The following is a 15,442-nucleotide window of genomic DNA, read 5'->3' on the forward strand; positions in this document are numbered from 1 at the left end:
TCCCTCTCAGCACCGGTTCCCCCCCTTTCCCTCTCAGCACCGGTTCCCCCCCTTTCCCTCTCAGCACCGGTTCCCCCTTTCCCTCTCAGCACCGGTTCCTCCCAGCACCGGTTCCCCCCCTTTCCCTCTCAGCACCGGTTCCCCCCCTTTCCCTCTCAGCACCGGTTCCCCCCCTTTCCCTCTCAGCACCGGTTCCCCCCTTTCCCTCTCAGCACCGGTTCCCCCCCCTTTCCCTCTCAGCACCGGTTCCCCCCCTTTCCCTCTCAGCACCGGTTCCCCCCCTTTCCCTCTCAGCACCGGTTCCCCCCCTTTCCCTCTCAGCACCGGTTCCCCCCCTTTCCCTCTCAGCACCGGTTCCCCCTTTCCCCTCTCAGCACCGGTTCCCTCCCAGCACCGGTTCCCCCCCTTTCCCTCTCAGCACCGGTTCCCCCCCTTTCCCTCTCAGCACCGGTTCCCCCTTTCCCTCTCAGCACCGGTTCCCCCCTTTCCCTCTCAGCACCGGTTCCCCCCCTTTCCCTCTCAGCACCGGTTCCCCCTTTCCCTCTCAGCACCGGTTCCCTCTCAGCACCGGTTCCCCCTTTCCCTCTCAGCACTGGTTCCCCCTTTCCCTCTCAGCACCGGTTCCCCCCCTTTCCCTCTCAGCACCGGTTCCCCCCCTTTCCCTCTCAGCACCGGTTCCCCCTTTCCCTCTCAGCACCGGTTCCCTCCCCCTTTCCCTCTCAGCACCGGTTCCCTCCCCCTTTCCCTCTCAGCACCGGTCCCCCCCCCCCCCCCCTTTCCCTCTCAGCACCGGTTCCCCCCTTTCCCTCTCAGCACCGGTTCCCTCTCAGCACCGGTTCCCTCCCTTTCTCTTCCAGTGCACTTCTATCCCAACACCCTCTGCTGTGTGAAAATCACACCTCTACAAGACTGTTTCTATGCTCTTTAATCAACAACAAAAAAACAGGTGAAGAATCTAGTGGGGTAGTAATGTTGACCTCAAGGTTATGTTCCTGAAAGCTCAGCTCTCAATTTTATTTAAACCTTTTCCTGGACTTAAAAAAAGTCCATGGATCATCATTTTTGGTGCAGGACTTGGCTTAATCTGGGCCTGGGAAACTGGCACTGTGAATAAAGTTTTATAGCCTTCGTTTACACAGGCAGCTCAATACTGATATATTTTTCTTCTTCTCTTTTGACCAATCAGATCATCTTAGATAAAAAAAAAAAAAGAGACAAAAAAAAAGAAGAGTTGGGCTGCCGGTGTAATCAGAGACATAGAGTAAAATATACCCAAGATAGAAAGGTCTTTAAATGTTTTTAGTCCCCAACACCCCAAAAGGAACATTCCATCTGTTATGTCGGGCCAGTGTTTCAACATGCAGAATGTTCAGCATTTCAGTCTCGACCTTCAGAGGAACTCCAGCTACAAGACGGTGTGAAGCCCCGGTGGGAATCTGGGTAACAGAGCCGGTGTTTACACAGGCAGACCAATTCAGCTCTTTTGCCAACAATTGGCATTTTGACCAATCAGATCAGCTCTTTTGCCAACAATTGGCATTTTGACCAATCAGATCAGCTCTTTTGCCAACAATTGGCATTTTGACCAATCAGATCAGCTCTTTTGCCAACAATTGGCATTTTGACCAATCAGATCAGCTCTTTTGCCAACAATTGGCATTTTGACCAATCAGATCAGCTCTTTTGCCAACAATTGGCATTTTGACCAATCAGATCAGCTCTTTTGCCAATAATTGGCATTTTGACCAATCAGATCAGCTCTTTTGCCAACAATTGGCATTTTGACCAATCAGATCAGCTCTTTTGCCAACAATTGGCATTTTGACCAATCAGATCAGCTCTTTTGCCAATAATTGGCATTTTGACCAATCAGATCAGCTCTTTTGCCAACAATTGGCATTTTGACCAATCAGCTCTTTTGCCAACAATTGGCATTTTGACCAATCAGATCAGCTCTTTTGCCAACAATTGGCATTTTGACCAATCAGATCAGCTCTTTTGCCAATAATTGGCATTTTGACCAATCAGATAAGCTCTTTTGCCAATAATTGGGGAAAATATCAGAAGTGGGCTACTTGTGTAAAGACAGCCAGATAGAGTAAACCCAGTGAAGGACCAGCTCATTCCTATCCACTGAATCTAAAACACATTGGCAACCTTGTACAGCACTGATTGGGCCTGTTGTTTATGGGAAACACAACCGTCCTTAATTTAGAGGTTGTTTATGGGAAACAACTGTGCTCCATTCAGAGGCTCATTGACAGAACTCTGTGTTGCTAAGGCGATCCTAGTAGAGACATTGATGCTCAGGGATAACCGACACCTTCAGTTAGAATAGCAGGTATGTCTCACTGAACTAGGTGTTCAAAACAAAAGATCACTCAAATGCATAGTTTAGTGAGACCACGGAGCTGTTTACATTGACTCGTAATGTAATGGTGTCCAACTGTTTTAAAACAAGTCATTTTTCCCCCTAGGCTAAAAGCTCATAAACTAGAAAGGTGATTTGAAGATGAGAAATACTACTTTTCCATCAACATTTACTTTTTTTGTTCCATAACATTTAATATTTCAACCACCTTAAGCCTCGACTTCCCTAGCAACATCAGATTGATCACAGAGGAGAATTTAATTTTACACAATCGGTTACCTCAACGTGAGAGATTCTCTCTCTCCAGGAAAAACATTTAGAGTCTGATTTTCAGTTGTGGTTGAAATGGTCACATCAGGACATGGGAACCGCAATAAAAACAGAATATTGTAATATCCTTGTTCCAATGTTAGATTTCCATTTCCAAGCTAAACTAAATAATTTTTAGTGCCATTACCACCATGTGACCTCGCAACCATCTGGAATAAAGATTATAAACTCAAATAAACTAACCTTACTAACTAACACACAGAGAGATACACACAAAGAGACCGACAGACACAGACAGACCGAAAGACAGAGAGAGCGAGAAAGAAACAGAGACAAAGGTCAGACTAAAATATCTTTACAGAGAACTGATTTTAAAACAAAGTGAAGTTCTGAACCACTTCATTGATTGTCCAACTTCCAAAAAAGCAGACAATAAAACACAGAGAGACTTTCAATTGGCCCATGTTGTGTCCAAGGTGAACCACAGGAAAAACATGGACTGTCCCAAAGGAACTCTGTCTCTGTGGACACCAATAACGGAGGGAGGGAGGGGGGGGGGGGGCGTCGAGCTAGCAGGCAGCGTCATCTTGCTGTTCTCTCCCTATGCCTGTGGGTGGCACTGTTCCACAAAACCCACCTCATGCTTCCTTCCTTCCATACACAGAAGTCAGTGTTTGCTGGACACGAACATGACAAAAATTAAAAACCGAACAAGAAAATGTGGCAAAAAAAAAAAAAAAAAGCAGCAGAAACCAAGTCAGTCGATTTTGACGGCAGCATAGATCTTCCGTATGAACATGTACGCTGCGTAAAAGCCGATTGTCCCTGTAAGGAGCCAGAAGGACAGGACCATGAGAGCCGTGTAGCCAAAGTACAACAGGGAAGGAATAAACTCCACGATGTCCAGCTGGAAGAGAGGAACACAACGTCAACTTGTTAGACAGCTACCAGCCAAATCTAAACAGCTACCAGCCAATCTAAGCATGCTTAAAAAAATAATAATTTGCTTTCAAACCTCATCTCAATACGTCTTTGACGTTTACCTTGTTGACAAAGTAGAAAATGGCGTAAACAAGGACGTAGAAGGCCGAGCCCCCTGATACCAGGAAGGTCCTCCACCACCAGCGGTAGTCCTGCAGGAGACAAGACAGTTGGCAACTCTGTGACGTCACAACTAGTGGAGCGACCCACTCATCATACTACTATACCACACGTCTCCTCTATCCAGTTCCACTGTCTCTGAACTTCTCTTCACACACACACAGGGTTTTTACTATGCAAAAGCCCCATCTATACACCCACACAGCAGGGCCCCGTCTCACCTCCGCACAGAGCTGGAAGTAGACCATGACGATACTAATCTGGGAGCAGGACACCACCAGGATGATGAACACCAGGAAGAGGAAACCAAACAGGTAGTAGAACTGGTTCTCCCAGATGGCCTGCAGAGGGAGAACAGCTTACAGTCAGACAAACACCTCGTAGACCAGGGCCACGTACAGATCTGATTGGTTATTCGTCTGCTACAGCCCATCAATGTGGATGGAGGTGTTTCCTGTGGTCCACGATCAACTCCTTGGTCTTTCTTGCTTAACGGGAGAGGTTGTTGTCCTGGCACTACACCGCCAAGTCTCCAACCTCTTCCCTATAGGCTGTCTCGTCGCCGTTGGTGATCAGGCCTACCACCGCAGTGTCGTCAGCAAAGTTGGGAGTTGGTGGCCAAGCACCACTCCAAGGGAGGATGGGGCTAAGCACAAAAGCCTGAAGGGCCCACGTGTTGAGGGTCAGCGTGGCAGAAGTGTCGTTGCCTACTTTCACCACCTGGCCATGACGAAGTCCAGGATCCAGTTGTAGAGGGAGGTGCTCAGTCCCTGGGTCTTGAGCTTAGTGATGAACTTGAGAAGACATTATGGTGTTTAATTAAACGCTGAGCTGTAGTCGATGAACAGCATTCTCACATAGGTGTTCCTTTTGCCCAGGTAGTAGAGCGCAGTGGAGATGGCATCATCGGTTGGGTGGCTGGAGTTGACGTGCCATAACCCACCTCTTAAAGCACTTCATGATTACAGAGGAGTGCTACAGGGTGCTAGTCATTGTGGCAGGTAGCCTTAGAGTTCTTGGGGACAGGAATGATGGTGGTCAACTTGTGGGGAAAATCACAGACTGGAACAAGGAGAGGTTGAAAATGACTAGAGATGCCTGCCAGCTGGCCTGAGCATGCTCTGAAAACACACCCTGGAATACCATCCGGTCCCGTGGTCTTGTGTTGACCAGATATATGAAAAAATATATAGATATAATTTCGCAGACAATGTCACCCAGAGGGATTTACAGGCGCAATTAGGATTAAGTGCCTTGCTCAAGGGCATCTGATGCTCCAGATACTAGTCTAAAGAAGGTCAGTTTTATTGCTTCTTCAATCAGAACAACAGTTTTCAGCTTTGCTAACATACTTGCAAAAAGGGTTTTCTAATGATCAGTTAGCCTTTTAAAATGATAAACTTTGATTAGCTAACACCACGTGCCATTGGAACTTGGGATGGCTGGAGCCTTTGACATTTTTTTTAGGGCCTTCCTCTTACACCGCCTGGTACAGAGCTCCTGGATGGCAGGGAGCTAAGCCCCAGTGATGGACTGTGCCGTACGCACTACCCTCTGTAGCGCCTTGCAGACTGACGCCAAGCAGTTGCCGTACCAAGTGGTGATGCAGCCAATCGAGATGCTCTCGATGGTGCAGCTGTAGAACACACCATCTGTTGTTGAAAAGACTTCCCCCTCTGGATTTCTCGGAATGCAATCTCCTGTCTGCTCGGTGAATGGAGAACCCATCGACTTGGATACCCCTCCAGGGCTATCTTCAGAAAAACATATTGCTGTTGTGAGAGTCCTGTTAGCAAATCCACGATCGGAGGTTATCCGTTTTTATTTATCAAGTGACTGAACACAGCGGAGGCCTGTTTTCCTTCGCCTTACGTCTCAACAGCACACCCCTCTCCTGCCCTTTTCCCCGCCCATTTCTCCTCTTGGGTGGCCCAAAGATTGGGTCAGCGGTACACAAAGAACCCTGGGAAGATGAGTCAAAGTCGAAGCCGGAATTGAGGTTAGTAATTGCTGACGTGATGTTCAAAAGTTATTGTCGGTCATAAGAAACGATAGAAGATGCATTTTGTTTCTACAGCGAAAACAGCTCGGAGCCAATCACCATACAGTGACACCTTTATATAATAAACTGCAATGAATTCTGATTAACTCGCTTGTTTGTTCACCTGGAAATTCCTATTCCAACAGGCTAATAGGAGAGGACTTCTACTCACACTGAAAATGAAGAAGAGTTCAATGAACATGGCACCAAACGGTAGAATCCCAGCCATCAGAATTCTTCGGGAAGGGAAAAAGAGAAAATGTGTTAAACAAAAACACACAAATAAAACCCCCCCCCCACTGTGTTTAACGAACTTCTACGACTGAATATAAGAGGACGTTTTACACGAAAAGAAGAGTATACATGGATTGCTGCAGAGCAGTAGGCAGGATGGACAAGGACACTCACCCCACAAACTTGTTCATGTACCAGCGCTGCTCAGGCACCTGGCGAGGGATCTGATTGGTGCGGACGGGGTTATCGTACGGCTGCTTGCGGAAGCCAAAGTAGTAGCCCAAGTAGACCAGCGGCATGGAGATACCGAACCACATGCAGAGGAGAGCCAGCATGGTGGTGAAGGGGACCTGAGGAGGGAAGACGACGTCACAGGTTGATATGGTCCACAACACCCGTCCTTGTTCTGAGGGCGGTCGACTGAATGTGTGGATGATAGTCAGTGTATTCCGGGTCACTGTGGAGAATTGTAAAGCATGTGGATTTGACATTATCTATGTCTCGTGTGAAAAACCAATGGCCCTCTGGGTCAAATATAGTGGTCCTACAGACAGACAGTGGTCCTACAGACAGTGGTCCTACAGACAGTGAATGTGTTGATATACAGTGGGCCTGTATGTAGCAGACTAGCGAGCTCACAGCTCCAGACGAGTGCTCTCCCCAGATGAAACAGTTGAGGACGAAGCAGATGGAGAAGACCACGGCAGGGTACAGCGTGGCCGTCTGCAGGCACAGCAGAAACACGCAGTCACACATGAATAGTAGGCAACCGGACACGAAGTTTGATTCGAAATAATGTGTCATTAGTCATTGATAGTTGTTCATTTGAAATACTCACACAGAAAGCACCCTTCTTCCACCGATGTCCTTTCAGCGTGCGGTAGAGTCTGCCAGCGAAGTATCCACCGAACACACTGGAAGCAAAAATAGTCCTACTGATGCCTCTGCCAGTGTATAGACAGCAGACAGAGGACAGCCAGAGGCCCAATCAGAGAGAGAGTCACCCCCCTTATGTCTCAGACCCATTCCCAGAGAGAGAGAGTCACCCTCCTTATGTCTCAGGCCCATTCCCAAACAGAGAGAGAGAGTCACCCTCCTTATGTCTCAGGCCCAATCAGAGAGAGAGTCACCCTCCTTATGTCTCAGGCCCAATCCCAAACAGAGAGAGAGAGAGTCACCCTCCTTATGTCTCAGGCCCAATCCCAAACAGAGAGAGTCGCCCTCCTTATGTCTCAGGCCCATTCCCAAACAGAGAGAGTCACCCTCCTTATATCTCAGGCCCAATCCCAAACAGAGAGAGTCACCCTCCTTATGTCTCAGGCCCAATCCCAAACAGAGAGAGTCACCCTCCTTATGTCTCAGGCCCGATCCCAAACAGAGAGAGTCACCCTCCTTATGTCTCAGGCCCATTCCCAAACAGAGAGAGTCACCATCCTTATGTCTCAGGCCCATTCCCAAACAGACAGAGAGAGTCACCCTCCTTATATCTCAGGCCCAATCCCAAAATGGACCCCTATGCACGTGAAGATTTGATTGGTATAAGTAATATGGTGAAAATTCCAACTAGCCTATCAGAGATGCGGCATAGCTGAGCGATTTACAGTATCGTTTACACCCAACACATCCTCTCAGATCTCCACAAGTGCGTAGGGGTCCATTTTGGGATTGGGTCTGAGACATAAGGAGGGCGACTCTCTCTCGTCTTACCCCATGAACATGAACAGAAAGCAGGAAGTGGTCATCAGGGCCCCTCTACTGGAAGGAGACAGCATCCCCAACATGGCCACGACTACAGGACAGATAAAACACAACAGCTCCATGTCAGAGACACACAGGCGACCAGGCTTTCGTCTCCAGCTGTAGTGGCTGAACCAAATCCAGAGATTACAATTCCTTGTCCAAACGTTTGACTCGTTGTGTGTGTGTGTGTGTGTGTGTAACTAATATATATACATTCATCATGTCATCGCTTACATGTATGCATAAATAAGACCTTATAGATGCCAAGTCTTGGTCATGATATGGTTTCAGTTTTCTTGGTAAATAAGAGTGCTTTTGAAACGAGGTTCTCAAAGTCTGTTTACAGATCACACTCACAGATGACGATGAGAATCATGCAGAAGAGCTGTATGCCTGAGCCCAGCAGAGAGCTGAGGATCATGGGATACTGTGGAGGTCTGAACACGTCACCATGGACATTCTTCCAGCCCGACTCCTCCATGGTGTCCTCCTATCGAAGATAGGCATTGGTCAAGATATCTTAGAGACACACTACCCACAACAGGAAGTAAATACTCACCTCGAGAGGGTGGACATATGGCACATTTTTAAAATCCTAATCTCTTCAGTCTCACAATTATTTAACTGAGACTCTCCCTGCAGCTGCAGCCATACCCACACACGCACACAAAGTGCTGTCAAATGCCAAAGCCATGTCATGTCTAGCAGAGTGAGTGGGGTCTCTTACTATGTCATCCTCTCTGTTGTAGTTGGCGATATCCTTCCTCAGGGTCCTGATGATGATCATACTGAGGATCCCAGAGAGGAAGAAGACCACCACCACTGAGTTGACGATGGAGAACCAGTGGATCTGCACGTCGCTCATGGTCAGGTAGGTGTCCCAGCGAGATGCCCACTTCACCTGGCTCTCCTACAGGGAGGAGGGAGAGACAAACAGGGGGTCAAGTCAGGCCACTGATAATTCTTTAGGCAGAGTCCCAACGAGACCAAGGAATCTTTGTCTAGAGGACCTTCCATTAGAAGACAAGCAATTACATAATCAAGGCAGGAGCCTAGAAAACACAAAAGAACCATCATAAATAAGCACATTCCTCAGTGTTGAGGACCCCTACCAACAACGTAGCTAGCCAAGTCAAGTCCCATTTTATTTCAAGTGTATCCCAACATCTCAAAACTTTACAGATAACAATTCTAAATCTTTACTGTTGCTCAGACTCTGGGACCTAAAGAAGGGCCCACACAGAGAAGGGCCCACACAGAGAAGGGCCCACACAGAGAAGGGCCCACACAGAGAAGGGCCCACACAGAGAAGGGCCCACACAGAGAAGGACCGTGCCACTTACCTCCCAGCGGACAGAGTAGGTGAAGAGAACCTCATTCTCCTTGGAGGGGTCAATCTCCTGAGGGGCTGAGTTAGTGGCCTCAGGCAGGGTACACAACCCCTTATCGGCCTTCAGGTCTGCAGAAGGATCCAGACAGAGACAATTAACAAATAGGAAGGGAAGGCTAGAAACACAGGCTGTATTATCTAACGCTTGTCTGTGTTTATTGGGCTGGAATAAACCGTTCGTACCTCAGACTGGACAGGGTGCTGTGTAACTTCACCTGTACACTGTGGAGAACCAGCTCAACTTACCCTCCACCTTGACACTCTGGGGAACCACCTCAAAACGTACAACTCTGTAGTTGTGCTCTTCCTCCTCCTCCAGCTTCTCCTTGTGGTAGTAGATGATGAAAGACAGGTGGTTGTGAAGGTAGAACTATAGTAGAGAGAACAGAATGAAGGACAAGTGGTTAGTTGAAGTCGGGAAGTTTAAATACATTTAAACTCAGTTTTACAATTCCTAATATTTAATCCTAATAAAAATTCCCTGTCTTCGGTCAGTTAGGATCACCACTTTACTTTAAGAATGTGAAACGTCAGAATAATAGTAGAGAAAATTCTCAGCTTTTATTTCTTTCATCACATTCCCAGTGGGTCAGAAGTTAACATACAATTAGTATTCGGTAGCATTGCCTTTAAATAGTTTAACTTGGGTCAATCGCTTTGGGTGGCCTTCCACAAGCTTCCCACAATAAGTCGGGTGAATCTTGGCCCATTCCTCCTGAAAGAGCTGGTCTAACTGAGTCAGGTGTGTAGGCCTCCTTGCTCACACACGCTTTTTCAGTTCTGCCCACAACGTTTCTATAGGATTGAGTTCAGGGCTTTGTGATGGCCACTCCAATACCTTGACTTTGTTGTCCTTAAGCCATTTTGCCACAACTTTGGAAGTAGGCTTGGGGTCATTGTCCATTTGGAAGACCCATTTGCGACCAAGCTTTAACTTCCTGACTGATATATGATAGATGTTGCCTCAATATATCCACATAATATATCCATCCTCATGATGCCATCTATTGTGTGAAGTGCACCAGTCCCTCCTGCAGCAAAGCACCCCCACATCATGCCGCCACCCCCGTGCTTCACGGTTGGGATGGTGTTCTTCGGTTTGCAAGCCTCCCCATTTTTCCTCCAAACATAACGGTGGTTTTTATGACCAAACAGTTCTATTTTTGTTTCATCAGACCAGAGGACATTTCTCCAAAAAGTACGATCTTTGTCCCCATGTGCAGTTGCAAACCGTAGTCTGTCTTTTTTATGGCGGTTTTGGAGCAGTGGCTTCTTCCTTGCTGAGCGGCCTTTCAGGTTATGTCGATATAGGACTCGTTTTACTGTGGATATAGATACTTTTGTACATGTTTCCTCCAGCATCTTCACAAGGTCCTTTGCTGTTGTTCTGGGATTGATTTGCACTTTTCACACCACAGTATGTTCATCTCTAGGAGACAGAACGCGTCTCCTTCCTGAGCGGTATGACGGCTCTGTGATCCCATGGTGTTTATACTTGCGTACTATTGTTTGTACAGATGAACGTGGTACCTTCAGGCGTTTGGAAATTGCTCCCAAGGATGAACCAGACTTGGAGGTCTACAATTTTATTTCTGAGGCCTTGGCTGATTTCTTTTTATTTTCCCATGATGTCAAGCAATGAGGTACTGAGTTTGAAGGTAGGCCTTGAAATACATCCACAGGTACACCTCCAATTGACTCAAATGATGTCAATTAGCCTATCAGAAGCTTCTAAAGCCATGACATCATTTTCTGGAATTCACGCTGTTTAAAAGGCACAGTCAACTTAGTGTATGTAAACTTCTGACCCACTGGAATTGTGATACAGTGATTGATGAAATAATATGTCTGTAAACAATTGTTGGAAAAATAACTTGTCGTGCACAAAGTAGATGTTCTAACAGACTTGCCAAAACTATAGTCTTAACAAGAAATGTGTGGTTGAAAAACAAGTTACCGACTCTGACCTAAGTGTTTGTAAACTTCCGACTTCAACTGTATGTAGGTAGAACTATAGTAGAGAGACTACAGAACGCAAAGGTTTATACACTAAACATAACTACTGGACAACAAGAGCTGTTCTGTAATAGACAAGCAAAATTCAGAGTTCCCACTCCCCTAATCTCATACGGATGAGTCTATACTCTCTAACTAGCAAGCAGGTTCTGTACCTTGCTGCTCTCAGTGAAGCCCAGTCTGTAGCCGTGTTCAAACTGAACATCCTTCACCACATCCTTCTCCTCCTCTGCCTCTTTGTTGGGGTAGAACTCCAGTCGCGTGGCCACTGGGAGGTTGTCTGCGATGCTGAGTTTATAGACAGGATTACCATGGAGTCTACAGCAGCATCTTACTTACACAGGTACCTGACTACTGGACAGAGTAATGAGGAAGGAAGGGTACTCACAGGTGAACATAGTACTCTTCCTGGATGCGCTCAGCCACCAGCTTGCTCTGCTGCACGTTGAGTTTCAGCTTGGCACAAACCACCTTACACTTCCTGTCCTGGGTCATGAGTACCGAGTAGGGGGTGTTCACAATACGATCCCCGCGTAACACCTCCCCTGTGCACGCACACACACAAACAAACACACCGTTAGCAGGAGCTCATGGTGTGGGTATTTATGCGTAACAGATTATTCTGAATCCCATACAAAGACAACACAAATCAATGCTTTAGAACACTGTACACAACACAGTAAACCTTCCAAACGATGACAAGATGCATAGAATGACACTTCTACATGTGAGGAGAACAGAGAGAGCTGCTTACTTACCCAGGTTCTCTGCTTTGTAGACCACTTTATCAGGATGACAGAAGGGCAGGGAGTAGTATTCATAAGGAAGCTGAGTCCGGGAGCTGGTCAGCTTCACAGCCTGTGGGGGGGGGGTCATTGTGCCACTTTCAATTGAGTGACTGACTGCGTGACCTGCCAAACGCATGCCAATAGGCTACAGAACCAATACTAGTATCCACCCCAGTCTGCCTTGGAGCTAACAAGCTTTAGTCCATCTATCAAGCTTAGACAATAACACAGTTCATCATACCTAGAAACCCCCCCCCAAAAAACAAAAAACTATGCTAACTAACTTAGTGAAACCACAACAAGCCAAGGCAGAATAGAGTATTATATACCCGATGAAGCATAAGAGGGCTCGAACTAGGCTAAAAAGGTTTGGTTGTTTAACTTACCTTAATCTCGACAGCACTGTTCTGGTGGAAGTTCATAGGAGCAACTCCAGGCACGTAAAAGGGCTGGACCCCTCCAGGCAACATGGACAACAGCAGCAGGGCCAACCACGTCTCCTTCAACACAACAAACAGTCAATGGACTAGTTGGCAAATCTATACGAAGAAGCTTTTGATTAGAACTAAAATGTTTGCCCCTGGCAAAAGGAGGTCAGAAGGTGACTTTTTGGACCTGAATACCAAAACACTCGGTAGATAAGAGTTGCTCAGAGTTGATGCATTTGAATTGATATTGAACGACCCTGTTGCCACATAGCTGCTTAGACATTAAGAAATCAAATGAATGGAGATGCCTTTGGAATATGTAAAGGTGGGACTAATGTTTCACACACACAGAGACAGAGAGAGATGCTTAACTAATGTTAACACATGTTTCCCATGCCAATAAAACCCTTGAATTGAGAGAGGCCGTGATCTTAATCAAATCCAAATTTACTAGCTTTCTGGGCACACACACAGTACAATCCAAGGTGGCTTGATGACTGAGACACAACTTTGAGACTGTACTTTACATAGGACTAACATCTAACCAGTCACAAATGAAAGACTGTCTACACATCCCAATGATTGTATAGGGACACTCCTAATGTTTGAACAGGATCTTCTGGTTTACTTGCAGTTTTGTTACTGTAACAGTATGTCAAATATTAGTACAGAGTGAGAGATGGATATCACCCTTTCACTTAAACTAATATCACACCAGTCAAGCCTGATTTTCCTTTCCTGTGTGGAGTGCTTGTTTACACAACCACTAGCCATGAATGTATGACCAAAACCATACATATTGCACTGGTCTGGGAGGGGTGAGGATGAGCATTTATGTGATAGACAGGGAAACATTAACACAGTGAAAAGGTAAATGTAGATTTTTTTTTTTAATGTAACTTTTATTTAACTAGACAAGTCAGTTAAGAACAAATTATTATTTACAATGACGGCCTACAACGGCCAAACCGGGTCGACGCTGGGCCAATTGTGGACTCCCAATCACAGCCGGTTGTGATTTTGCCTGGATTCGAACCAGGGTGTCTGTAGTGACGCCTCTTAATTTTTGTTTATTTAACTAGGCAAGTCAGGTAAGAACAAAATCGTATTTACAATGACAGCCTACCAGGGAACAGTGGGTTAACTGCCTTGTTCAGGGGCAGAATGACAGATTTTGTCAGCTCAGGGATTTGATCTGGCAACCTTTTGGTTACTAGTCCAACACAGATGGAGTGCCTTAGACCTCTGCGCCACTCGGTAGTCCGTTGGTGATGAAAACAATAACAAAAACTTAAAAACCCAATGCATCATATCAATCTATTCCCAAATGAATAATGAGTGACATAACTCTGTATACGAATGAGTGCATGAAAACATCTCCACACTGATAATAGCTAGCAGTTATATAAAATATATGGTTGAGACATGTCGACTAAGCAACAGCAGCTAGATTGCCATTTCTTAGAGTAACTTACTCTTTGGTTAAGCTTATAGAATACATACATCAACCCGGAAATGCACAGCTAACGAGTTGCCAGCCACATACTAGTTAGCATTAACCATCTAACATTACCTAGTTAAACTGACCCCTTTTGTCTGGCTCTGGTCCTCGAACTAACTAGCTGCCACATAAAAAAGAACTAGCAAGCTACCTATGTTTCGCATTTCCAGTACAACTTTTAGCAAGCGTGTACGTAGCTAGGCAAGTTAGAGAACGATGGTTGTGTTGTTGGCAAAGCCAGCTAACGTTAGTAGCCCTTTGGCGTAGCTAGGCTAACGCTGTCACAACGAGATTATTAATGAACTGTGTCTAACTGCAATTGAAATACATGTCATGTTTGTTCCATATACAAAATACGAACTAGGTAACTAGCTAGTTAGGTACATTGTATTTTTTGGGCTGAGCTGACATTAACTAGTTAGCAGTAGCTGACAAGTTGTCTTGGCTGGCTAGCATCGTCAACATCCCCTGCTTGCTGCACCGTTGACAAATCAATGTAGAAAGACAGCTGATATAAATGTCGTTAAATCATGACTCTAAATTTCACGTGGTAAAAAGTACAGTCGCATATTAACACAACCATATGCTTCTATTTGAAGGTAGATAGTGGAACAGATGTTGGAAGAACAATATATATATATTTTTCCTGTTCACTTACCATCGCCGCGGCCGCCATCTTGAATACACGTGTCATTCGTGACGTCACGTGATCCCCATTAGCAGCAAAATGTGTTGATAATGCTAGCTCGTTAGCTAGTGTCATCTAGTGACAGCAATTTATACTGAACAAAATATAAGCAAATCATACAACAATTTCAAATATTTTACTGAGTTACAGTTCATATATGGAAATAAGTCAATTGAAATACATTCATTAGGCACTAATCTATGTGTTTCACATTGGACTGGGAATACAGATATGCATCTGTTGGTCACAGATACCTTTATTTTAAAAAAAGGTAGGGGAGTGGATCAGAAAACCAGTCAGTACCTTGTGTGACCACCATTTGCCTCATGCAGCACGACACATCTCCTTCGCATTGAGTAGATCAGACTGTGGAATGTTGTCCCACTCCTCTTAAATTTGCTGGATATTGGCTGGAACACGCGGGTCATACATGTTAATCCAGAGCATTCCAAACATGCTCAATGGGCGACATGTCTGGTGAGTATGCAGGCCATGGAAGAACTGGGACATTTTTATCTTCCAGGAAATGTGTCCAGACCCTTTCATTATCATGGTGGAGCATGAGGTTATGGTGGCAGATGAATGGCATGACAGTTTTATTTGATTTATTTAACTAGGAAATTCAGTTAAGAAATTTTTTTTTATTTACAATGACAGCCTAGGAACAGTGGGTTAACTGCCTTGTTCAGGGGCAGAACTACAGATTTTTACCTTGTCGGCTCAGGGATTCAATCTAGCAACCTTTCGGTTACTGGCCAAATGATCTAACCATTAGGCGACCTGCCACCTCTAACCACTCGGCTACAATGGGCCTCAGGATCTTGTCACATTATCTCTGTGTATTCAAATTGCCATTGTTAAATGTAATTGTGTT

General features: G+C 45.6%; 1 protein-coding gene across 1 annotated transcript; it reads right to left on the minus strand.

Moving 5' to 3' along the window:
* Nucleotides 1–909: 909 nt before the first annotated feature.
* Nucleotides 910–14,581, minus strand: LOC135527761 (transmembrane 9 superfamily member 4). Its single transcript, XM_064956307.1, has 17 exons — nucleotides 14,539–14,581; nucleotides 12,338–12,451; nucleotides 11,922–12,021; nucleotides 11,552–11,708; nucleotides 11,319–11,451; nucleotides 9,394–9,517; nucleotides 9,101–9,216; nucleotides 8,485–8,667; nucleotides 8,115–8,247; nucleotides 7,725–7,806; nucleotides 6,856–6,931; nucleotides 6,657–6,740; nucleotides 6,192–6,367; nucleotides 5,956–6,019; nucleotides 3,964–4,083; nucleotides 3,685–3,774; nucleotides 910–3,548 (listed from the first exon to the last, which is right to left on the minus strand). Exons 1-17 carry the CDS (start codon nucleotides 14,572–14,574, stop codon nucleotides 3,399–3,401), a joined length of 1,938 nt encoding a protein of 645 aa, XP_064812379.1. The 5' UTR covers nucleotides 14,575–14,581; the 3' UTR covers nucleotides 910–3,398.
* Nucleotides 14,582–15,442: the final 861 nt, after the last annotated feature.

Source organism: Oncorhynchus masou, chromosome 33, assembly GCF_036934945.1.
Source record: "Oncorhynchus masou masou isolate Uvic2021 chromosome 33, UVic_Omas_1.1, whole genome shotgun sequence".
Classification (NCBI taxonomy): domain Eukaryota; kingdom Metazoa; phylum Chordata; class Actinopteri; order Salmoniformes; family Salmonidae; genus Oncorhynchus; species Oncorhynchus masou.